This window comes from Neofelis nebulosa, chromosome 5 (genome assembly GCF_028018385.1).
Source record: "Neofelis nebulosa isolate mNeoNeb1 chromosome 5, mNeoNeb1.pri, whole genome shotgun sequence".
NCBI lineage: Eukaryota > Metazoa > Chordata > Mammalia > Carnivora > Felidae > Neofelis > Neofelis nebulosa.
Window position 1 is genome coordinate 10,596,850 of NC_080786.1, and position 24,437 is coordinate 10,621,286.

Here is a 24,437-nt window from a genome sequence, read left to right on the forward strand (position 1 = left end):
CAAAGTAGAGAGCCCAGAAATCTGGGACCGCAGTAACTCTCCGGACACGGGCTGCACAAAGCCTCTTTTGCGGCGGGACGGCCCGTTCCCATCTTGGCACGGGGGAAGTGTCGGTGTAGGCGGGTGACCGCCGTTCAGTCTGAATCGGGGGTTGGGGGGGGCGGGGGGACAGCAATGACAGTGCAGGAATTCCACGCCGGCTGCGGGGTTTGTAGACCCGACTGAAGAGTGGGAGGGAGCACTGCTCACCTGACACACCCCAACCGGCTGTGCTGCAGCCCACGGCTGCGGGTGGGGGGCGGCAGACTCCTCACTACTCTGAGTTCAGAACTGGGGCTGCAGCGCAACCGCCAGCCTGGTCGCCCGCGCACGCGCATTCCTTACGCGCGGCAGTCAGCAGCGCATGCGCAGTGCGTCCTCCCTCGCTCCGTCAGTCCCTGCAGGGCCCGCGGCTCCACCTCCGCAGACCCCGCCCCGCTCCCGTGTGCCGAACGCTCCATATCCGGGTTCCCGCCGCCGCCACCGCCGCCGCCGCCGCCGCCGCCGCCTAGCTCATTCAGCTTTGCCGGGAGTGGTGTGATTCCCGACCAAGATGGCGGCTGTGGGGCGAGTCGGCTCCTTCGGTTCCTCTCCGCCGGGATTAGCCTCCACTTACGCAGGCGGCCCCTTGGCTAACGAGCTAACATCGGGCAACGGCGGCGCCGCAGCAGGCGACGACGAGGACGGGCAGAACCTTTGGTAACGACCCCACCCTTCCCCGGGTCCCCGCTGGCACTCCCGGCCCTGCGGATACCTCGGGATCCCGTGCCCGCCGAAGCTCGGCGCCGGGCCCAGGCCACTGCGTTCTCGGGCAGCCCCCACTCAAGCGCGCCGAGGCCGGGGCGTCCCTCCCGCCGTGGGGTCCCAGCCCCCGGCCTCAGCGTGCGCCTTGCTCCCCGCTAGGTCCTGCATCCTCAGCGAGGTCTCCACCCGCTCGCGCTCCAAGCTCCCCGCAGGGAAGAACGTATTGCTGCTGGGTAAGTGTCCCCCGCCTCGCTCCGCCCCGCCTGGTCCCCACCCCGGCCCGGGTCAGGGTCCGCCCGCCCGTTCGCTCGCTTTGTGCGAACTCCCGGGCCTGGCCCCGCCCCGCCGCCGGACCGGTCGCTGACAGCTGGAGGAGCAGGGGAACGGGGACCCCGGCCCCGGTACCTTTGGGGACCGCCCTCCCCTGAGCCCTTCCTCCTCCCCTTCATGTGGAGGTGGCCCTGACAGTCTCCTGTGGGAAGGACAGAATGCGATATCCCATCTGAGGGATTGTAGAGGCTTGTGGTTTCCCTAGAAAAGAAGGACGGTTTTTCTTTCATAACAAAAATTAGTAGCAGGAGGCTCTTTTCAAGAGCTCCAGTGCAAATGGCATGCCATTAATAATTAATAGCTGACTCTTTGTATAATTGACAGGGAAGCTAGAAATTGAGACCTGGGAATCGTGATAAATGTTATTTGATTCAGCTTTTCGGGTACAATGGACGCTTATTGCAGATGCCTTTTTAATTGTCACTTATACTTCTGATATTTGTAAAAGGCAATAGAACACCTTACTATTCCAGTTCCTTCGAGCCAAATGATTGTAATAAGGAGAAATGGTCTAATGTCTCAATTCTTCTGTATTTCCTCTGCTCTCTGGAAGTTATGTATTTTGTTTCTTTACTGATTCTGAGGGTGGGCACAGAGGATATTGAGGGAGAATAAATCACTGATTCACATTTTTGCAGGCTTAGCTTCTGAGTCATTTACAGAAAACCTTTCTTTCATATTCTTTAAATGTGAGATATTGAGTCTTGGCTTATAAAATGATGGTTAAATTTTAAAACTTTGGTGTTGGTGTCTCAAGACTAGTTTTATGTACATCTAAAACAGGAAAGGAAACAAAGAAGTCAATTGCTACTTGATAGGTTCTGCTTTTAATAGAAATGTGTAGGTAGAAACATTATTTTTCATGAATACTGCCAATCTTGAATATATGATTCTTGATGTTCTTTAAAGTTGCATGGAGCTAGTTGAAAAATTAGTTTTTACTTTGTTTTTAATGTGATTGAAAGTACCTACTGCAGATTAATCTGGATTCAGTCACAGCCTTATAATCTTAAACAAGTTACTTGATGTCTACAGACTTCAGTTTCTTCATCTTTAAAATGGATATTATAGAAATAATAATGCCTCCCTCTTAGGGTTATGGGGAAGACTGAATGAGATAATACTTGTAAAGTGGTAGCAGCACTGTGACTTTTGTGATGGATTTCTGTCAACTGAATTAGAAGATATTTTATCAGAATTCTTTTTTTAAATATTCAATTAGTGTCCACGTAAGTGATATTTAATAGGGGAGAGATAGATTAGGTTCCAAAAGCAAAAAAAAAAAAAAAAAATCCCCGAAAGTGTTTTAAGTCTACTAATTTAAACAAATTACTCTTAGTTACTAAACTGAAATGGATTTACTGTGACCTCATTGAAGTGGAATATTTTTAATTACTCTAAGTTAAATAAGACTTCTTTTCAAATACTGTCATTGTGAGGATAAGATTCCTGCATTTTGTTTTCATTTTGCAAGTTCCCCCTAATTATTCGTATGTGTTAGATACTATTAGATGGTTCTGTTTGTGGTGAAACAAAATTGACAGTTTTGTTCATTTTTGATGTTCCTAATTTGTGCTGAGGTTGCACCATGCTTTTCTTTTAACCCCCTTTTTAACCTGCCTTTGACACTGGATCAGTGTATGCGACTGAGTGTACTTAGAGGCCCCAGACACTTCTATCCTTCCATACTTAGAATAGATTAAATTTCCTTCCTTATGAGCTTAATAGTTTGTAAGGCTCTGTCTAGTATCAGGTTACAAAAGCTTGAAATTTAAATTTTTTCTTTGAGCACTATTGGAATTTTCATCAAAGTCCTTTTCAGCTCTGGAAGAGCAGATTTTTATACTGATTACATAAATAGGATTAACTTTTTAAAATACCTCTAAAGATTTCTTAAAGATATTTTACCATCACATGTTTGGCAGCATTCAGTCTGTGCTGGTGGAGGGAAGAAATGTATAAATAAGGATTGTGGTTTTCTTTGTTATGAGTTTGAGGGTGCTAGGCAGGAGGATGCTTGGCCCTCAAGTGTTTTTCATGAATTATGGCGATCTCTGGAATCCTGTATTTAAAAAAAACAAAAACAAAAACTGAGACTGTAGCAAGATTTTGCTATTCCAGAAACAACCTGAAATGGGAACAATGATCAAGGTTTATTTATCGCAATGCAAATTGCAGTGTACCTTAGCTTGCTACATGCTTTCTCCTCCCCCTGCCTATGGGAGAAAAGGATTGGGACCAGAAGTGTATACATGTCTATGAGCCATTCTCAAAGCATTTTCATATAAATAAATCTTAGTTTATCTCCTCAGTTGCCCCCTTCTTTCACCACCTCCAAATCTGAGACGTAGATGTTGTTAGCACCAATTTGTAGATGAGATAATGAGTTTTAAAGACCTGTTAAGTGAGTTTTCCAAGGTCACACAGCTTTTAAGACCCTGTGTTCTGTGACTCTGGCATGGCTTCCCAACTTGATATAAGTCCTTGCAAGGGAGAGAGTGCCACATATTCTTCCTATTGCATAACTTTTTAAAAAGGCTATCTTTGAGTAAAAGCACTAGTAATTGTTATAAAGTAAAATCCATATATTTGTTGGATTCTAGGCTGAAGCTTCTTGAGGGACACCACTGGGCCATGACACTTGTGTTTAAGGGGTCATTTAATCTACTGAAGCCAGACCCTTAGTGAAACCCAGAAACACTGTGACATTAGTGTTTAACCATTTTCTTTCTTGAAAGATTTTGAGAATGAGCTTCAGTGAAGTTTTTAATAGTAAAGGCAGAACTTCTAGTGCGTGTACTTTAAGTAGGATTTAACTTATAAATTGTCCTTTGAAAAACTATTTTTTCCTCTTTACCCTTTATATTTAATCAAGTTTTACTACAGTGATTGCAATTATATTTTAATAGCTGCTTTTTAAAGGGCACTTACTCCATATCTTGGTTACTTTCCTATGTTTTGTTAAGAAAACTCCCTAAGGAAAATAATAGTACCTAACTAACATTATAGAGCACTTATATGTACCAGCTATGTAAAGATTGTTTCCAGAATTTGATTATCCCCTTAAAGATCAAGAAGCAAAACAGAGCTGTTAAGTAAATTGCCCTAAGGTTACACAGCCAGAGCCAACATCAAGAATCTAAATTGTGTAGCCTACCTCCAGAATCAGTATTCTTTTTCTTTCTTTTTCTTTTTTTAATGTTTATTTATTTTTGAGGGGTGGGGCAGAGAGAGAGGGAGATACAAAATCTGAAGCAGGCTCCAGGCTCTGAGCTATCAGCACAGAACCTGACATGGGGTTCGAACTCACAAGCCATGAGATCATGACCTGAGCTGAAGTCGGACACTCAACTGACTGAGCCACTCAGGTACCTCCCCCCCCCCACCCCGGCCTTTTTTTAAATGTTTTTATTTATTTTTGAGAGAGAGAAAAACAGTATGAGCGGTGGAGGGGCAAAGAGAGATTGAGCCTCAGAATCTGAAGCAGGCTCCAGGCTCTGAGCTGTCAGTGCGCACAATGCGGGGCTTGAAACTCACAAGCTGTGAGATCATGACCTGAGCCAAAGTCGGATGCTTAACCGACTGAGCCACCCAGGCTCCTCCAGAGCCAGTATTCTTAGCCTATACATTGGACTGTCTCCCTAAAAGAAAGGAGAGCTTTCTTTGTAGGAAAAGTAGGATGTTAAACAGTTTATATAAAAGAATTTTATGTGAGGGGTGCCTGGGTGGCTCAGTCGGTTAAACGTCCGACTTCAGCTCAGGTCACGATCTCGCAGTATGTGAGTTCGAGCCCGGCGTCGGGCTCTGGGCTGATGGCTCAGAGCCTGGAGCCTGCTTCCGGTTCTGTGTCTCCCTCTCTCTCTGCCCCTCCCCCGTTCATGCTCTGTCTCTCTGTCTCAAAAATAAATAAACATTAAAAAAATAAAAAAAATAAAAAAAAGAATTTTATGTGATTCTCTGATGCATGTGTTTCACTGCAAAAAAATCTCATTGATTTAGATTCAATGAATTCATCATTTTACTAAGATACATTTGTAATCTTGGCCCCCTGGCCCAGTGCCTGGCTTATAAATAGAACATCAGTGTAACTTTATGATTTGAGGCCAACATAAATTAATGAAAACTAGTTGGCCCTTGGGTAAATCAGGTAAGCCTCATCTGTTTCATCTATAAATTAATATATTTGGATTTAGTGACCTCTGAAATCTTGTCTGATACCACATTCTATAATTTTTTTTAATTCCAAAGCTGTGGGTTATTAAATATTTTTAAGTTTATTTTTATTTATGTATCTTGAAAGAGAAAGAGAGAGAGAGAGAGAGAAAGTGAGCACAAATGGGGGAGGAGCAGAGAGAAGGAGATACAGAATCCCAAGCAGGCTCTGCCCCATCAGTGTAAAGCCCGATTCAGGGCTCAAACTCCCAAACAGTGAAATGACGACCTGAGCCAAGATCAAGAGCCCGGTGCTTAATGAGTATGCCACCCAGGTGCCCCAGGTTATTAAATATTTTTAAAGAAATATTTTGAGGACTACTGTAGTTGAGCTTAAAGTATTGGGGTGCTTGGCTGACTCAGTCTGTAGAGCATGTGACTCTTGATCTCCAGGTTGTAAGTATGAGTCCCACGTTGGGTGTGGACATTGCTTAAAATCTTAAAAAAAAAAAAAATTATTTTTCCTTGTAAATGTGGCTGTTTGATTCCACCCAGGGAAGAAGCCTAGAGTCTATTTTTCCCTGAAGGCGCCATTCCAGGATTGTGTGCAGCCAACAAAGCCCCACAAAATGCTGAGCATCTTCAGGAAGTATGTTTGAAACAGTCATTCTTTTCAGGAATAAAATAGCTTCTATTATGCTTGAATTATTGGTAGGAAACCTCAAGATACATGGTGGAACCAGAGATCTGTTCAGAGAAGTAACTTCTGTGTGAGGACTAAATTTGAAAATAATGAGACTATTCAGTCTGAAACTCTTAACTTGTGAGGAGCTGGGATCAAAGATCATCAAAGTTCCAGGACTTCTAGAAAACACAGATTTTTATCAGTTGGAAGTATGTTAATGCTCTTTTTAGGAATGACTGGTTATGGGAATATGATGCAAAGAGTGGAATGTTACCACGTATTGGGTACTGATATGGATGATATTGGATTAGTAATTTTTCTTTTTCTTTTTTAATTTTTTTTTAATGTTTATTTATTTCTGAGACAGAGAGAGACAGAGCATGAGTCGGGGAGGGGCAGAGAGAGAGGGGGACACACAATCGGAAGCAGGCTCCAGGCTCTGAGCTGTCAGCACAGAGCCCGACACGGGGCTCGAACTCACAGACTGTGAGATCATGACCTGAGCCAAAGCCGGACGCTCAACCGACTGAGCCACCCAGGTGCCCCGGATTAGTAATTTTTCAAGAATTAACAAAATTGTTTACTGCATGTTATGTGTTACCACTATTAAAAATATGCCAAATATAGAGTGTTTTGAGACTCCGGTGGCATATTGATATTTTACAGTAGTCAGAGTCAGCAACCTATTATGTAAAGGGCCAGATACTAAATAATTTAGGCTTTGTGAGCTATATGGTCTCTGTTGTAACTATTCAATTCTGCCCTTATAGCCCCAAAACAGCCATAAGTAATTCATAAATAGATGAATGGGTGTGGCAGTGGTTAACAAAACTTTATTTTCAAAAACAGGCAGCAGACCAGATTTTGCCTGTGTGCTGAGGTTTGTAGACTCCTGCTTTAGGGTATTATGGGCATCAGTTTTGTCAGTAAGCACAGATGCCAGTTAATAGAGGTTTCTGGCTGATGGAATATGATGTTTAGTGCGTGATAAGGGCTCAGTAAATAAATGTTGAATGAATGATGAACAGCTTTTATTTAAGTATCATTGTTATTCCAGCTAGATGCATAGTCTGAACATAGGTGTAAGAGGTGTTAAGAGGAGTTCATATATCTCTTCCAGCGCTGAGAGAGAGCTTGAGCACAGGTAAATAAGGGGGTACAGCTTGAGTTAGGAAAAAGAAAGGACCAGTAAGTGAGTGACCATGGTCTGATCTTTTGAGGCTTTATTTTACTTAAAAAATCAGGGGTAAAAACAGATTATGTCTTCTTTCATTTGTTTGTCAAACATTATTAGAATGTGCTACGTATAAAATGCTTTGCTGAATCATTTGTGGAAAATACATAAACAGGACTCCATCCCTGCCCTCTAGGAGCTTATAAACTTCTGTGGGTAAAGACTCAAAGTGAAATAAAATATGTCAGTATGAAATAATTACTAAATAGGTTGCTTAAGATTTTGCAGGAAAGCTGATATCTGAATAAAATTTTGCTAAGAAACGGGGGGGTGGGGAGGGGGAAGAACACTGGGGGCTACAGACTAAGGAAGCATGTTACAGTAGCCAAAACCTAGTGGAATAGGCCAAGACAGCTCAAGTTGATGGAACCTCACCTAGAGGCGCCAGGTAGAGCAGCCCCTTCTACCATTTGAAGCTGTGGGATTGTGGATAAATTACAACCTTCTGATCTGTTAACTGAGGTTTTTTTAATACTTGGATTAAAAGAACTAAAAGGGGTGCCTGGGTGGCCCAGTCAGTTAAGTGTCTGACTTTTTTTTTTTTAATGTTTATTCATTTTTGAGAGAGAGAGAGAGAGCGCGCGCGCACCAGGAGAGGGGGGTGAGAGGGAGAGAGAGAATCCCAAGCAGGCTCTGCACTGTCAGTGAGGAACCTGGTGTGGAGCTCGAACTCAGGAACCGTGAGATCATGACCTGAGCCAATATCAAGAGTCAGACGCTTAACCAACTGAGCCACCCAGGAGCCTGTGTCTGATTCTTGATTTCTGCTCAGGTGATCTCGGGTTTATGGGATCAAGCCCACATTGGGCTCTTTGCTGAGTGTGGAGCCTACTTGAGATTCTCTCTTTCTGTCCCTCCTGTGCACTCTCTCTCCCAAATAAATAAACATTTAGAAATAAATAAAAAGAACTAAAAGAAATTATGTCTTAAAGCATTTTCTTCTCAAAATTGGAAGTCACTTTTTTATTTATTTGAGAGAGCATTAGCAGGGAGAAGAACTGAGAGACGGGAAGAGAGAGAGACAGAGACAGAGAATCTTGGGTCTCAATCTCATGACCCTGGGATCATGACCTGCACCAAAATCAAGAGTTGGATGCTCAACTGACCAAGCCACCCAGGCACCCCTGGAAGTCACTATTTTAAATTATAAAGTAATACATGTTTCTTGTCCCAGTGAGAGAAAAAAATTATGAAGGTAGGAAAATAACACATGATCCTACCACCTGAAGATACCGTGTTCATTTTTTCTATATGTGTGTGTATTTGTGGGGTTTTTTGTTTTTTTAAGTACGCTCCCCACCCAGCATAGAACCCATCGCAGGGCTTGAACTCACAACCCTGAGATCAGGACCTGACCTGAGACCAAGAGTCAGACACTTAACCAACTGAGCCACCCAGGCGCCCCTTTATATTTGTTTTTTAAACAAATAGGCTCATATCCTACATACTGTTTTGAAAAATCAGATTTTTTAATTTATGTATTTTATGACAATAGACTTGGTTTCTCCCTTTTAGTGACTGAATAATATATTTAGCTATGCCATAATTATAATTTATGAGAGATTATTATTGTTACGTCTGATTTTCTGCTTGCCCAATATTATCTTTGGGATAAATTCCTGTAAGTGGAATGGCTAGGTCAAAAGTATTTATCTTTTGAGTCTTTCTTTATATTGCCAAACAGTCTTTTTCTATTTTTATTTTTTTTTAACGACTCTTTTAGGAAAGTTGTACCATTTGACATTCTTACCATCAGTATAAGAGAGTTCTTATTTGTCTGGCACCATTGCTAACACTAAGGATTATTCATTTTAATCTTATTTGGTAGATAGGTTAAAAATTGGCATCTTAATTTAACAGCAGTTTAACTGTAGAATGTAGAGCATATTTGTTGATTAAAAACTATTACTTCAGTGTGACTTTGACCTGGAGCATAGGAACTGTTAATAACCATTGGTATTAGCATTTATTGGCTGTTGTAAATGTTTATTGAATTAAGCTCAGTGGTTTTCAGTTCATGTCTAGTCAGTGTGAAAGTGAGAGAAATAATAAAGGATAAAGTCTATCAAAAAAAATTTTTTTTAACGTTTATTTGTGAGAGAGAGAGAGAGCACGCACGAGTGAGCAGGGGCAGGGGCGGGGCAGACAGAGAGGGAGACAGAACTCCAAGTAGGCTCCAGGCTTTACACTGTCAGCACGAAGCCCAATGTGGGGCTCAAACTCACAAACTGTGAGATCATGAGAACCTGAGCTGAAATCAAGAGTCGGATGCTTAACCGACTGAGCTACCCAGGCACCCCAAATTCTACTTTTTAATGTGAATTACTGAATGCTGATATTCAAAAGTAGGACTTTGGCCAACAGATGGGATGGGAACATCGTGTGTTATGCCTGTTACTTGGGTGTTTTGCTTTATTATGTATCATGCTTACTTTTTTACAGAAGAGGGTTTTAAGCCCCAGGTTACACAGCTGAGCTAGGATTCAACTTTGGGCTTGTCTAACTTTCCACTACACATGTACTCCTTGATATTATGTTAGAGGGATGTAGTCTTGAACAGCCATGCATAAATGTTTACTTACAACCACTGGTTCAGATGCTACAGCTGATTAACAGCATCTCCTCCCTTGCCTCAGCTGGCAAGGGTCATCCAGGTAACCTAGAAGGCCATGCAGAAGGTAGGAGTCCAAGAGTAGTTCGGTGAAGACCCCTTATGGCTCTTGTCACCAGAGCTTTCAGACAAAATAAGATGATTTACTTTACATCATGCAGGCCAAATAAAAAAAAAGGTTAACTTCACAATGTTGATATCTCACCTGGACAAAGAAGGAACACGGCAGGCTAGATTTCCTTCTGTTCTGATTATCATGATGCTGTAGACCATGGTGGATCCGATATAGGTGTGGAGACGTGCAGCAAAGCTCTGTGTAGAAAGCAGGTATCGGGCACATAAACTTGTGCAAAGCAAGAAGAGCAGGCACAGTGTGTCAGCCTTCCATGCCAGCAGGAGAGGAGACTGGGAGGAAAGGGAGGCAGAGTACCGCTTATTTTGCCTTTTGGCATTCCTGCTTATCTTGAGTGGAGACGACTAGACGCTGCTCCAGGAACAATGGCAATGTCTGTAGTGTTCAGGAGCATTGCTGGATTCTAATTCTGCCCCTTCTTTAACACACTGCTTGATCTTTCAAATTATGCTATTTACCTTTTAGGATTACCATGTGGATTATATGAGATGATGTTTGTAAAAACACTTCAAACAGTGGCATACACTGGAAGTGTTCAAGATGGCTATTACTAACGTGTTGTGAGTACGTAAGTGTTTAGCTTTGATAGCTCATTTTCGTGTGATTCATGTTTTTATGGTATCTTTTAATACACTGTTGATGTCTTATAAAAGAACTTTATTTCTGGTGTATCACTAACCAAGAAGTAATGAAGGATAATAGTTACAGAACTTTAAATCCATCACCATAAATTTTGTCTGGTTTTACCCTCGTCTATTTAGAAGATGGGAGCAAATGGAAATACTTGACTTGTCCAGGTTTACACAACTAGTTATGGTATTGTTACAGTTAGAAATCACATCTTCTGACTCATCCCATTTCTAAGTCTGTTAATTAAATTGTCATTATAAAATTTATGGATGTTACATCTGGTGTTGAATTAGAGATCTGTTGGGGAGATAGAACAGTATTACAAGCACACCTTTACCCCTATATGTTTTGGTGGAGTTTATGGAGATTTTCTTTTATAATCAATTTGGTTTTCTAATTTGAGCTGAAAAGAAGTAAGAATTGATGGCCATTATTGCTTTATGCTAAAACTGAAGTTCTTTTGGGGCACCTGGCTGGCTCAATTGAAAGAGCATGCTACTCTTGATCTTGGGATTGTAGGTTTGAGCCCCACATTGTGTGTAGAGATTACTTAAAAATAAAATTTTAAGGGGTGCCTGGGTGGCTCAGTCTTTTAAGCATCTGACTCTTGATGTTTGGCTCAGGTCATGATCTCACAGTTTGTGAGATCAAGCCCCACGTGGGGCGTCGGGCTCTGCACAGGCAAGGAGCCTGTGTGGGATTCTCTCCCTCTCTCTGCTCCACGCCCACTTGCACGCGCTCTTTCTCAAAGTAAATAAACTTAAAAATAAAATCTTAAAAAAATTAAAAAGTAAAACTGGGTTCTTTTAGTGCTTGGATCTTACAAATCCAAGTGCTCAGGGCGCCTGGGTGGCGCAGTCGGTTAAGCGTCCGACATCAGCCAGGTCACGATCTCGCGGTCCGTGAGTTCGAGCCCCGCGTCAGGCTCTGGGCTGATGGCTCGGAGCCTGGAGCCTGTTTCCGATTCTGTGTCTCCCTCTCTCTCTGCCCCTCCCCCGTTCATGCTCTGTCTCTCTCTGTCCCAAAAATAAAAAAATAAAAAAAAGTTGAAACAAATCCAAGTGCTCACAGAGTGACTTTTTTGAACAGTTCTCAGACAGATAATGTGCAATACAGGCTTATTTGCTGTGGGGAATTTCACTGTAATCAAATCAACAGATCTTTCTTCCTTTGGTTCATCCACTAGGACAGGGTTTGGCCCATAGGCTATTTCTGTATAGCCACAAACCAAGAATAGTTTATATTTTTAAAGAGATGGAGGGGGAAAAAACAAAGATGAATATGTGATAGAGACCTTATGTGAACTGCAAAGCCTAAAATATTTGCTATCTAGGGGCGCCTGGGTGGCTCAGTCAGTGGAGTGTCCGACTTCGGCTCCGGTCATGATCGAGTTTGAGCCCCGCGTCAGGCTCTGTGCTGACCGCTCAGAGCCTGGAGCCTGCTTGGATTCTGTGTCTCTCCCTCTCTCTCTGCCCCTTCCCTGCTCACGCTCTGTCTCTGAAAAATGAATAAACCTTAAAAAAAAATTAAAATATTTGCTATCTAGTTCTTTACATAAAAAGCTTCCCAGCACCTGGATGAGGACATGAAAATAGCTCTATTAGAATATAATTAGATCTAATTAAATAGTTCTGTTTGCTTTAAAAAACATCTTTCAAATATGTCCTCTTTAAGAAAATCTAATATAAACCGCAAACTTAGATGAAATATTTAGAGAATAACTTTAACATCATCACTAAAGGGCTCTTTATAGAAGGACTTTCATCTTAGTCTATTTAAACAGGAACTCTCAGTACTTGTGTAAGTGTATGTTTACAGATCATTAACTATTTGGTCGGCACACTTAAAGCTAGTATGTCTGTTTCTCTGCCAGCTGAAGGCCGAGGAACTGAAGATAAAGCTTTCTTAACAGTTTATTCATGACAGGTAGATGAATTCTTTCAACATTTTTTGAAGTCACACAGGCCCCATTGCCCTACTTGCCACCTTAAAGATATATTAATTGCATAGAATGAAGGACATATGTAGTTATTTTTCTTTTATTTTACTGCTCAAACCATTAGACTCTGTGTTTTTTCTTTTTTTTTTTTTAATTTTTTTTTTCAACATTTTTAATTTATTTTTGGGACAGAGAGAGACAGAGCATGAACGGGGGAGGGGCAGAGAGAGAGGGAGACACAGAATCGGAAACAGGCTCCAGGCTCCGAGCCATCAGCCCAGAGCCTGACGCGGGGCTCGAACTCACGGACCGCGAGATCGTGACCTGGCTGAAGTCGGACGCTTAACCGACTGCGCCACCCAGGCGCCCCAACTCTGTGTTTTTTCAAAAATAACTTGGAATTTAGTGACTTTTGTTTCCTCAATGGTTTGGTCATTAGAGAGAATTTTTATTTTATTTGTTTAGTTTTCTCCATGCTCTCCATGGCTTAGAATTTTAAGCTTTCAGTCTAAGTGATTCTCAGAAGTGTTTATGTGATTTGAGTAGTTTGTGTCATTGATTTATGTACTGTAATGCCCTTCTAGTGTCAAAAAAGTCACCCGAAAATTCCTATATTTCTGGGGAGGTTTTTTTTTGTCTTTGCTCTTTTTATTTATGTATTTAGCATGGAGTACTTTTTTTTTTTTTTTAAGTTTATTTATTTTGAGAGAGACAGAGACAGAGAGTGGGGCAGGGCAGAGAGGGAGAGAGAGATCTCAAGCAGGTTCTGCACTGTCAGCTCAGAACCTGAGGCTCAAACTCAGGAACTGTGAGATCGTGACCTGAGCTGAAACCAAGAGTCGGATGCTTAATCAACTGAGCCACCCAGGCGCCCCTGAATGCTTGTTTTTTTAAAATTCACTTTTTGATGCCCTCCATCCATAGCCCCACCCCCACCCCCGCCCCGTCCCACAACCACCAATCTGTTCTCTGTATCTATGAGCTTGAGGAGTTTGGGGTTTTTTTTTTTAGATTCCACGTATAAGAGAGATTATACTGCATTTGTCTTTCTTTATCTGAATTATTTCACTTAGCATAATGCCCTCAAGGTCCATCTATGTTGTCACAAATGGCAGAATTTCATTCTTTCTTGTGGCTGAATAATATTGTGTGTGTGTATCTCACATCTTCTTTTATCCATTCATCCATCAGTGGATACTTAGGTTGTTCTCTTATCTTGGCTGTTATAAATAATGCTGCAGTGAACATAAGGGTACATGTATCTTTTCAAGTTAGTGTTTCCATTTTCTTTGGATAAATTTCCAAGAGTGGAGTTGCTGGATCATATGGTCAAAATACCAAAATTTTTAATTTTTTGAGGAACCTCATACTATTTTCCACAATGACTGTACCAATTTATACTCCCACCAACAGGGCACAGGGGTTCCCTTTTCTCCACATCCTTGCCAACGTTTGTTTTTTCTTATCTTTTTGATACTAGCCATTCTAACAGGTGTGAAGTGATATCCCATTGTGGTTTTGGTTTGCATTTTTTTTGATGACTAGTGATGTTGAACATCTTTACATGTGCCTTTTGGGTCTTCTTTGGAGAAATGTCTGTTCATGTTTTCTGCCCATTTTGTTAACTATATTGTTTGGTTTTTTGCTAATTGAATTGTATGCATTCTTTATACATTTTGCATGTTAACCTCTTATGAGATATAGGCGTTGGAAATATTTTCTCCCATTCATTTGGTTGCCTTTTTATTTTGTTGATGGTTTCCTTTGTTGTGTAAAAACCTTTTAGTTTGATGTAGTCCCACTTGTTTATTTTGCTTTTGTTGCTTTTGCTTTTAGAGTCAGATTAAAAAAAATAATAATTGCTGCGGCACCTGGGTGGCTTGTTAAGTGTCAGTTAAGTGTCTGACTTCAGTTTAGGTCACAGTCTCACGGTTTGTGAGTTCGAGCCCCACGTCGGGCTCTGTGCTGACACCTCAGAGCTTGGAGCCTGCTTCTAATTCTGTCTCTGTCTCTCTGCCCCTCCCCTACTCACTCTCTGCCTCTCTCTCATATATAAAACATAAGAAAAAAATTTAAAAAAAATAATTGCCAAGACCAGTATCAAGGAGCTTACTGCCTGTGTTAACTTCTAGGAGCTTTATGGTTTCGGGTCTTATGTTCAGGTCTAACCCATTTTGAGTTAATGTCTGTATTTGGTATAAGATAGTGGTCCAGTTTCATTCTTCTGCATACGGCTGTCCAGTTTTTCCCAACATCATTTATTGAGGAGACTACCTTTTACCTATTGTATATTCTTGGCTCCTTTGTCATATATTAATTGACTATATACACTTGGGTTTATTTCTGGTTTCTCTATTCTGTTCCATTGATATATCTGTTTTTACGCCAATACCTTAACTGTTTTAATGACTGTAGCTTGTAGTAGAGTTCAGAGTCAGGGAGCATGATGCCTTCAGCTTTGTTCTTCTTTCTCAAGATTCCTTTGGCTTACCCAGGGTCTTTTGTGGTTCCAGACAAATTTTAGGATTGTTTGTTCTATTTTTGTGAAAAATGCCACTGGAATTTTGATAGGGATTGCATTGAATCTGTAGATTGCTTTAGGTTTAAAGCCACATAGTCCCCATTGCCCTAATTGCCACTTTAAAGGTATATTAATTGCTTGGAGTTAAGTATGTAAATAGTTATTTTTCTTTTATTTCACTTCAAACTATTAGGTTACTGTTTTGTTTTCCAAAAATAACTTGGAATTCAGTGACTTTTGTTTCTTGAATGGTTTGGCCAGTAAAGATGGTTTTTAGATGTCTGTCAATGCCAAATAGAGGTATCCTGAATTTTAATATGTTTTAATCCTTCTAATTGCATAATAGAATAAAGAGAAAGGGTTCATGATGGACTTTTTAGTAGTGTCAAACATCGTTCATCTTGGCTGGACCAAGGCAGCTGAATACTGCCAGCTCCAATGACTTTCTAGTGAAAGCTTTTCTAAGTTTAGTGAAGGAGATATGTATTATGAGCTTACACAATTTTTTTTTTTTTTTTTTAATTTTTTTTCAACGTTTTTTATTTATTTTTGGGACAGAGAGAGACAGAGCATGAACGGGGGAGGGGCAGAGAGAGAGGGAGACACAGAATTGGAAACAGGCTCCAGGCTCCGAGCCATCAGCCCAGAGCCTGACGCGGGGCTCGAACTCACGGACTGCGAGATCGTGACCTGGCTGAAGTCGGACGCTTAACCGACTGCGCCACCCAGGCGCCCCTGAGCTTACACAATTAATTGATGTGTTATTGTTGAGAGGTAACCACTTGAGTTTTATAGATATGAGTGAATAAATTATTGTAATAGATTGTGGGTAAAGGCCCAGGACAAGCTATTATAGATGGGGTATAGTTATGAAAATAGAGACTATAGCCGTGATTAAGAGATAATGAATATTGGTAAAGGATCTTCTGACTATATGGTGGGTGCTACACAGTGAATATGTACCTCTCAAATGAATAGGTTGAAATTGTACCCCACAGGGCGATGGCATTAGGACGTATGGTCTTTTATAGATGATTAGGTTATGAGGGCAGAGGCCTCATGAATGGGGCCCTCATAAAAGGGACACCAGAATGCTCTCTTACCTCTTCTGACGTGTGAGGACACGGAAGACAGCTGTTTACGAACCGGGAAACGAGCCCTCACTAGACACTAGATCTGCCAGTGCCTTGATCTTGAACTTCCTACCCTCCAGAACCGTAAGAAATAAATTGTGTTGTTTAAAAGGTACCTAGCCTATGGTATTTTTGTTATAACAGCCCAAAGAGACTAAGACAACATGGTTTCTGTTTTTGTTGAACAAGCAGGGACAGTGCCTGTTAAGAATGGGATAATTTCGGGGTGCCTGGGTAGCTCAGTCAGTTAAGCAAGCGTTGGACTCTTGATTTCAGCTCAGTTCATGAGATCAAGCCCTGTGTCCGCGCAGAGCCTGCTTGGGATTCTCTCTTTCTCTCTCTGCGCCTACCCGCCTCATGCCCTCGCTCTCTGTCTCTCAAAATTTATTTTTAAAAACTTAAAAAAAAAAAGAATAGGATAATTAAGTATCTTAAATGCAAGGACTTTATATCCTGCTTATTGTTAAGAGAACTTGCTCAAAGAATATTTGTTGAATGAAGGGGACAGATTTGGCAGACTGACATTCCCCTGAAGGAAACCCATAAATGAGCTGACACATTACATTGAAGTGTCTTTAAGTGTGCAGTGTGTTTTTGCGAGTATGAGGAAGAGTGCTTAACCAGACTTGTGGAGGCAAAGAAAGCTTCCTAGAGGAAACTAAATGGAGACCGGAAGGATAAGCTGGGGTTCTCCCAGATGTGAGGGAAAGGGAAGAATATTCCAGAAAGAAGTGACAGCACGTGTGAAGACTCAGAGTTGGGAGACTGCACCCTGTCTGGCTCTGCAGGACCTGGAGACTAGCATGTGGGTTGTGGGAAATGAGATATAGCGAGGGGCAGAAGAATTAAGTGGCTTTTGTAAGGAATATTGGGCTTTATTGCAAGGGCAGCAGGAAGGGGCACCAGGGTGGCTCAGTTGGTTAAGTGTCTGACCGGCTCAGGTCACGATTTCTCAGTCCGTGAGTTCGAGCTCAGCATCGGGCTCTGTGCTGACAGCTCAGAGCCTGCAGTCTGCTTTGGATTCTCCCCCTCTCTCTGCACCTCCCCCCACTGTCGCGCGCTCTCTCTCTCTCTCTCTCTTAAAAATAAACACTAAAAAAAAAAATTTTTTTAAGGGCAGCAGGAGGACCCTGAGGGTTTTTTCTGACATCCTATGGAATTTCCAAGCGTGTTGGAGGAATTTTGAAGTGAATAGTCATATACCCAAACATAGATTCTACCGTTAACATTTAACTGTATTTGCTTTATCACATAAATGTTTCACTGCCCCACCCTTTTTTATGCATTACAAAGTAAGTTCCTGATATTAGTTTACCTCACTCTAAATATTTGAGCTTTCGTATGTTATTAACTAGAATACCGTGAAGGGTCCTAAGAGGCAGAAGTGGCATGAGGAAATTGTTTCAGGAAGATCACTCAAGCCGCAGGATGGGGAACGGATTGGAGTGTGCTAAGAATTTAGTGAATGTTCGCTTTTGAGTAGCATGTTTATATAGTGAGAAGACAACCAGGCAGAGGCCAGGGGTTAAATGCTTAAAGATCTAAAAAGGGAGAAAAAGAAAAAAACCCTAACAAATAATGTGATTAGAAGATGTGTATAACAGTAGCACAAGACTACATCTTTGTAATATCAACAGCATTTTCACAGAACTAGAACATCGGTCCTAAAATTTATATGGAACCACAAAAGACCTCAAATAGCCAAAGTGGTCATGAAAAAGAAAACCAAAACTGGAGGTGCCACAGTTCCAGACTTCAACTTATATTACGAGGCTGTAGTAATCAAAACAATTTGATACTGGCACCAAAATAGACACATAGATCAATGGAATAGAATAGAAAACCCAGAGATAAGCCCCCAATTATCTGCTCAGTCTTCAAGAAAGGAGGGAAAAATATACAAGGGGAAAATGACAGTCTCTTCGACAACTGGTATTGGGAAAACCGGACAGCTATCTGCAAACTGGACCACCTTCTTACACCATATGCAAAAATAAACTCAAAGTGGATCAGAGCCCTAAATGTGAGACCTGAAACCATAAAATTCCTAGAAGAGAGCACAGGCAGTAATTTCTTTAACAGCGTCTGTAGCAGCATTTTTCTAGATATGTCTCCTGAGACAAGGAAAGTAAAAGCAAAAATAAATGTCAAAATAAAAAGCTTCTACACAGTGAAGGAAATCATCAAAACTAAAAGGCAGTCTATCAAATGGGAGAAGATCTTTGCAAGTGAAATATCTGGTATTAGGGGACATCCAAGTATTGATGACCAGTTAGCAGTTCAGGAGAGGCTAAGGCTGGAAAGAAATCCACGGGTCACCAGATTACAGGGAGTATAGAAGTCGTCTTCAGAGCTTCTCCTGGAATTACATTCAGAGGGAGAAGAGTAGAAGGCTGAGGAAGGAACCCTGGATTGTACAAACGTTGGGTAGGGATGGAAGAGCAGCCTGCAAGGAAGACTCAGGACCAGCCACCTCAGAGGTTAAGTGGTAGAGTAGCAGAGGGCGATGCTCCTGAAGCAGTGACGAGAGAGAGCCTTCTCTGACTTCTGTGTCTTCCTCCTCCTGTCTGCCAGCTCCCAACCAAGTCTGCCTTGAGTACAGCTGTCCCCACCGCTATTAACCTTAGTTCAGGCCTACCTCATTTCTTGCTAGGACTCCAGTAAGACCGAGTTACCTAGTCTCCTAACTCCTAAACTTACCAGTCTTCCATACTGTCGCCATAGAGGTCTTTCTAAAATACTTAAATACTGCCAGTGGCCCCCTGTTATCTTCAGGATAAAGTGTGCCCTTCTCAGCCTGGCATAAGATGCCCTTCATGATCTGGCATTCTGTACTTGTTCTCACTTTCTGGCTTCTGTTCCCCTCACATCCTAACATTCTTCAAATTATCTGTCCTTTGTAGAAGGACAAACACTTCTTTGCCTCCAGGCCTCTGTATATGCTTTCCTTACTTCCTGGGATGATTAGCTGTCCATGGCTCATTAATACTACAAGACTTGGCTATAGTGTTACCTGCCACCTCTACAAAGTCCTTTCTGACTTCCAGGCAAGACGAGGATATTCCCTTAGGGCTGGCCTCCCGGTTGTTGCGTATCTCCAGTATAGACCTAATGACAGTATCTTGAAATCATCTATTTGTTTTCCCTCTCCAGTTTGTCAGCCTCCTAGAGGACAGTGACTTTGACATAAGGATCTTTGTACTCCTGGTGCTTAATGTAGTAAATGTCTAATGGAGTGGTTCCTCAGAGTGTGGTCCCCACACGAGCAGCATCAGCAGCACTGGTTGCTCGTTAGAAATGCAGATTGTTGGACCCCACCCCAAACTTACTGAATCAGAAACCCAGGAGGGGAAGCCCAGCAATGTGTGTTTAATAAGCCCCCCGGTGAGGCTGGTTCATTTTTGAGAACGATTAGTCCAGTGAAATGAATTGATAAAATTCAAATTAGCAATCAGTATAACAAATTTTCTGCAGAAATTAAATGCCAGTGTTGGGTTTAATAGTACAAGTATTTATATATTCTCTTTTTTATTGGTTAACTTTATTATTTCCATTTAAGCATGATGGATCATCATGGGTATAATCATTGGCATTATCATAGATATTACTATTTTCAATCCAGTCTGTTATTTTGACGAACCATTTTAAGAGTACTGCAAAAATAGTGCTGAAAAAGAAGTACTCATTTAATGACGAGTTCTTCATTGCCTTTTTAAGGTGACAGTTTTTGCTATGAAGTGTTGGAAAATAGTTCATAAAAAGAACCAGTCTTGCCAGTTCAGTTGAATATAGTACTATCTACTCTGCGATACTTTAAGTTTGACAGGTCTGTGTGTCTTGTCTCTGTTCTGTCTGCATTACTTGGCCTCAGCTTGTCACCAGTAGGATTATAAACACCTATGCAGAAGTGACTACTGCAGTCTGTGGCAACACTTAGATATAAAGATGGTCATTCAGAAGATCCAAGACTTACATAGTTTTTTTAAGTTTAACATGAAAACAATTTTTAAATTTTCAAAGAACTTGTGAATGTTCTCCAGGAATAAGTCCTTAGATCTAAGAAACTCACATTTATGAGTACTATTAACATGATACTGCTAATAACGAGACAAGTTCACGGGGCACCTGGGTGGCTCTGTCGGTTAAGCGTCCGACTTTGGCTCGGGTCATGATTTCGCGGTCCATGAGTTTGAGCCCCGCGTCGGGCTCTGTGCTGACAGCTAAGCCTGAAGCCTGCTTTGGATTCTGTGTCTCCTTCTCTCTCCCTGCCCCTCTCCAGCTCACACTCTGTTTCTCTCTCCATCTCTCAAAAGTAAATAAACGTTAAAAAATTAAAAAAAAAAAAAAAAAAACTAAGTCCATGAGATGGTAATAGGTAGTATTTAAATAGATTTATGATATTGAAAAATCTTCACCAAAACATCAAATAGTAGCCAGCCTAGTTTTAAAGTTTTTAAACTTTTGTCAGGTTTAAATCACATAATTTCTTGCTGCTAATATTTCTATTAAGTCCTTTATTTTTTTATTTTTTTAAATGTTAATTTATTTTGAGAGAGAGTGAGAGAGGGCGTGCAAGTGGGGGACGGGCAAAGAGAGAATCCCAAGCAGGCTCTGTGCTGTCAGTGCAGAACCCAACATGGGGCTCAATCCCACGAACCATGAGATCATCATGTACCTGAGCCGAAATCGAGTCAGATGCTTAACCCGCTGAGCCACCCAGGCACGCTTTAAGTTGTTTGTTTTAATTCCACTATCATTAACATAACAATGTTATATTAGTTTCGGGTGTACCATATACTGATTCAGCAGTTTTATACATTACTCAGTGCTTGTTATGATGCATGTACTCTTTTATTCCCGTCACCTATTTCACCCATCCCCCACCTCCTCCCTTCTGGTAACCATCAGAACCATTTGTTCTCTGTGGTTAAGAGTCTGTTTCTTGGTTTGTCTCTCTTTTTTCTTTGCTCGTTTGTTTTCTTAAATTCCACGTGTGAATGAAATCATACAGTATTTGTCTTTCTATGACTTTTTTCACTTAGCATTATACTCCAGCCTCCATCCATGTGGTTGCAAATGGCAAGATTTCATTCCTTTTTATGGCTGAATTATATACATACACACCACATCTTTATCCATTCATCTATCGATGGTCACTTGAGCCACTTCCATAATTTGGCTATTGTAAATAATGCTGCAATAAACCTAAGGGTGCATGTATCCCTTTGAATTAGTGTTTTTGTATTTTGGGGTCAATACCCCATAGTGTGATTACTGGACGGTAGGGTGGTTCCATCTTAAGCTTTTGAGGAACCTCCATACTGTTTTCTACAATGGCTGTACCAGTTTGCATTCCCACCCACAGTGCATGAGGGTTCCTTTTTCTCTACATCCTTACCAATACTTGCTGTTTCTTGTGTTTTTGCTATTAATATTTTTTCAGTCTACATTTTATTTTTGTCTGTTCTACGTTCCCTGTACCCTTATTCTTACTCAGTTTACTACCTCTACCCCTCCCTTATTAATATTTCTTACGACTTCATGGTTTTGGTGAGGCTATAGCCACAATTCCCCGCCTGGTCAATTTTGATGCATCTTCCATCCTCCATGAGTGGGCCATGGGTGGGCACATGACCCAAACTGGGCCAGTTAAGAGTCTTTACCTGAGATTCTTCAGACTGAAAGCCAATAGAGAGAGTCTTTTGTTCCTTTTAGATGAAACTGGGATGACATAAAAGTTGAACTTCGTGAAAAATACCCACGGAGGAAACCATTTGTAATAGGATAGAACTAGACTTAAAAGCAAGGGCAGAGACACCAGGACAAAGAATCCGGGGGGGGAAGTCAGCATCTTCAACTTTATAGTTACCTAGATGTCTTTCATCAAATTACCCTTTTGGTTGAAGCTAGTGCCAGTTGGGTTTTTCACTTGACACTAAAAAGCATCCTTAAATAATCCGTATTATAATTAAAAAGGATTGTCCTTTTTTACAGGTGAAGATGGAGCTGGAAAAACAAGCTTAATAAGAAAAATTCAGGGAATAGAAGAGTATAAGAAAGGAAGAGGATTGGAATATTTGTACTTCAATGTTCACGATGAAGACCGAGATGGTGAGTGTCGTTTGTATGTAAACCAAGTTTCCTGAGGCCTTTCTGAGGTGCACTGCCTGCTCATTTTAGTCTTTGACTTTTCTTAGTGTGTCATCTTTTACTAGGAGTCCTGCTGTGTCATGCCACTTATGTGTGGACATAACTTTTATTGGCTTGGGGTTAGAATTCTTCCAGTGGCATTTTTTTAACATCTTAAGATATTCTAGTGTTCAGACTGTAGCTTCCTTGCCATCCTTCAAGAATCTCAATTTTTCAGTTCGTTTTCCCTCAAATAGTGAAATAATAGTATCCTGTGGTTGTTTTGCCAATCCCTTTTCACCTTCTCATTTTTGACACAAAAAATGTCATCTGCCTGCCAGCTTTTTTCAATCTGATCAGCTGTTCTTTTCTTGTATACATCACGTGCCTTCTCATTTTTGTGTATGATATCTTGTACGTGCATGGCTCTCTATGCTGATGGTAAGAATAGAAACATGCTATTCAGCCTGTGATTTGGGACTGAGGAACAAGAAGTAGAGGCTGCTGGTGTTTTGTGTTGGCAGTTAGATTATCTTCCTGAAAATTTGTTAGGCCTTTATTAAATTGATAGATGCGATCTAAGGAGTTGAACCTTGTCAAAGGAGCCATCCTTTGTGGAGATGCCCTAGAATACCAAGTAGTATTGTTAGTTGGATAATGACATAACTTAATCCAGTTGCCTTGGTAACTTTTTTTGTCTCTTGTAGATCAAACAAGATGTAATGTATGGATCTTAGATGGAGACCTGTATCACAAGGGCCTCCTGAAATTTTCACTGGATGCCATTTCTCTGAAGGACACTCTAGTTATGCTGGTTGTTGATATGTCAAAGCCTTGGACTGCTTTGGATTCTTTACAGAAATGGGCAAGTGTTATTAGAGAACATATTGACAAGTTGAAAATTCCTCCTGAAGAAATGAAAGAAATGGAACAAAAGTGTGAGTAGTGTAGAAATACGAATATAGATTTCAAACACCTGATATCCTAGCTATTGTAATTGTTAGCAATTTTTGACTTTGAGTAAGATTCAATGAAGGAAACATAATGTGACTACTGTTTTTGAAATTTAATTTGATGTGCTAGGTTTTAGTGTAGTTTTAAATTGGAAACCTGTACTATATATAATGGCAGACTCCTTAGTAGAGGTGCCTTTTCTCCTTTGCCAAAGGGCCATAAATGTTCATTTGAGAAGTAGATTTTCAGGATTAAAAAGATTTGAATCTTTCGTCAGCTGTTTATTTTCAGCAGTTTCATTTCTTGGTAAATAAAGCACTCTTATCAACGTTGTCAACATGAAATGTGCCCCAAAAATGTTAACAACGTAAATATAAAAATGTTAAACTGGTTTTATGATTTACAAAGTGTATATTTTGTACATACCCATGTAAATTGGAAGTCTTCAGATAAATTATGATAACAAGGGTTATCTCTAACAAATTGTAAGTTAGTTGTCACAGTTCTTAATTTCATTGAGAGTTCTTCATTTGCCAGTGCCTTTGCTTAAGAAAATATGCAGATGGAATCTGCTTTTCTTTGTTATTGTTGACTGATAATAATTTTTAGAAGAAGATTAACAGCTTACTGGACTTTATATGCAAGGAAATAGTAGAGACTTAGGAGAATCGGTGTCCTAAATTCCTGAAAAAGATGTCTAACTGCTTTTAATCTGTACCTCTCTTTCTCTGTTTGGCCATTGCCTATAGGTCTTTTTTTTCCCCCGCTAAGTTTATACTACGGTAGTGGTTCTCAGTTTGTGGTCCCAGGACCAGCAGCATCAGTATCAGTACAGCTGGGAGTTTGTCAGAAATACACATTCTTGGGCCCCACCCCGGACTACTGAATCAGTTAACTCTGGTATATGCTAAAAAAATCTAACACTGTTAGATTTCACCCTTTGATTTGACGGGTAATAGCTACCAGGTCTGCTAAGGTTGTATGCATGCCCCTGTGTTCTTGAAGGAACTGTACTCAACTATTCAAGGTTCCCTCTTCCTTGACCCCATGTGAGTTTAAGATCATTTTCTTCTTTATGATTCTGTATAGAATTCCCTCATATACATGGGGTGCTTGGGGGCTCAGTCGGTTGAGCATCAGACTCTTGACTTGGGCTCAGATCATGATCCCACGGTCATGGGATCGAGCCTCACGTTGGGCTCT

At 41.0% G+C, this 24,437-nt stretch overlaps 1 protein-coding gene across 1 annotated transcript in view; it reads left to right on the forward strand.

The window, feature by feature from the left end:
* Positions 1 to 481: 481 nt before the first annotated feature.
* Positions 482 to 24,437, forward strand: part of DYNC1LI1 (dynein cytoplasmic 1 light intermediate chain 1) — a 37,652-nt gene continuing 13,696 nt past the window's right edge. Inside the window, exons 1-4 of the mRNA XM_058729633.1 lie at positions 482 to 738; positions 943 to 1,016; positions 22,146 to 22,262; positions 22,988 to 23,218. Coding sequence (XP_058585616.1) covers positions 593 to 738; positions 943 to 1,016; positions 22,146 to 22,262; positions 22,988 to 23,218 — 568 coding nt within the window. The 5' untranslated portion in view covers positions 482 to 592. The remainder of the gene's footprint in view (positions 739 to 942; positions 1,017 to 22,145; positions 22,263 to 22,987; positions 23,219 to 24,437) is intronic.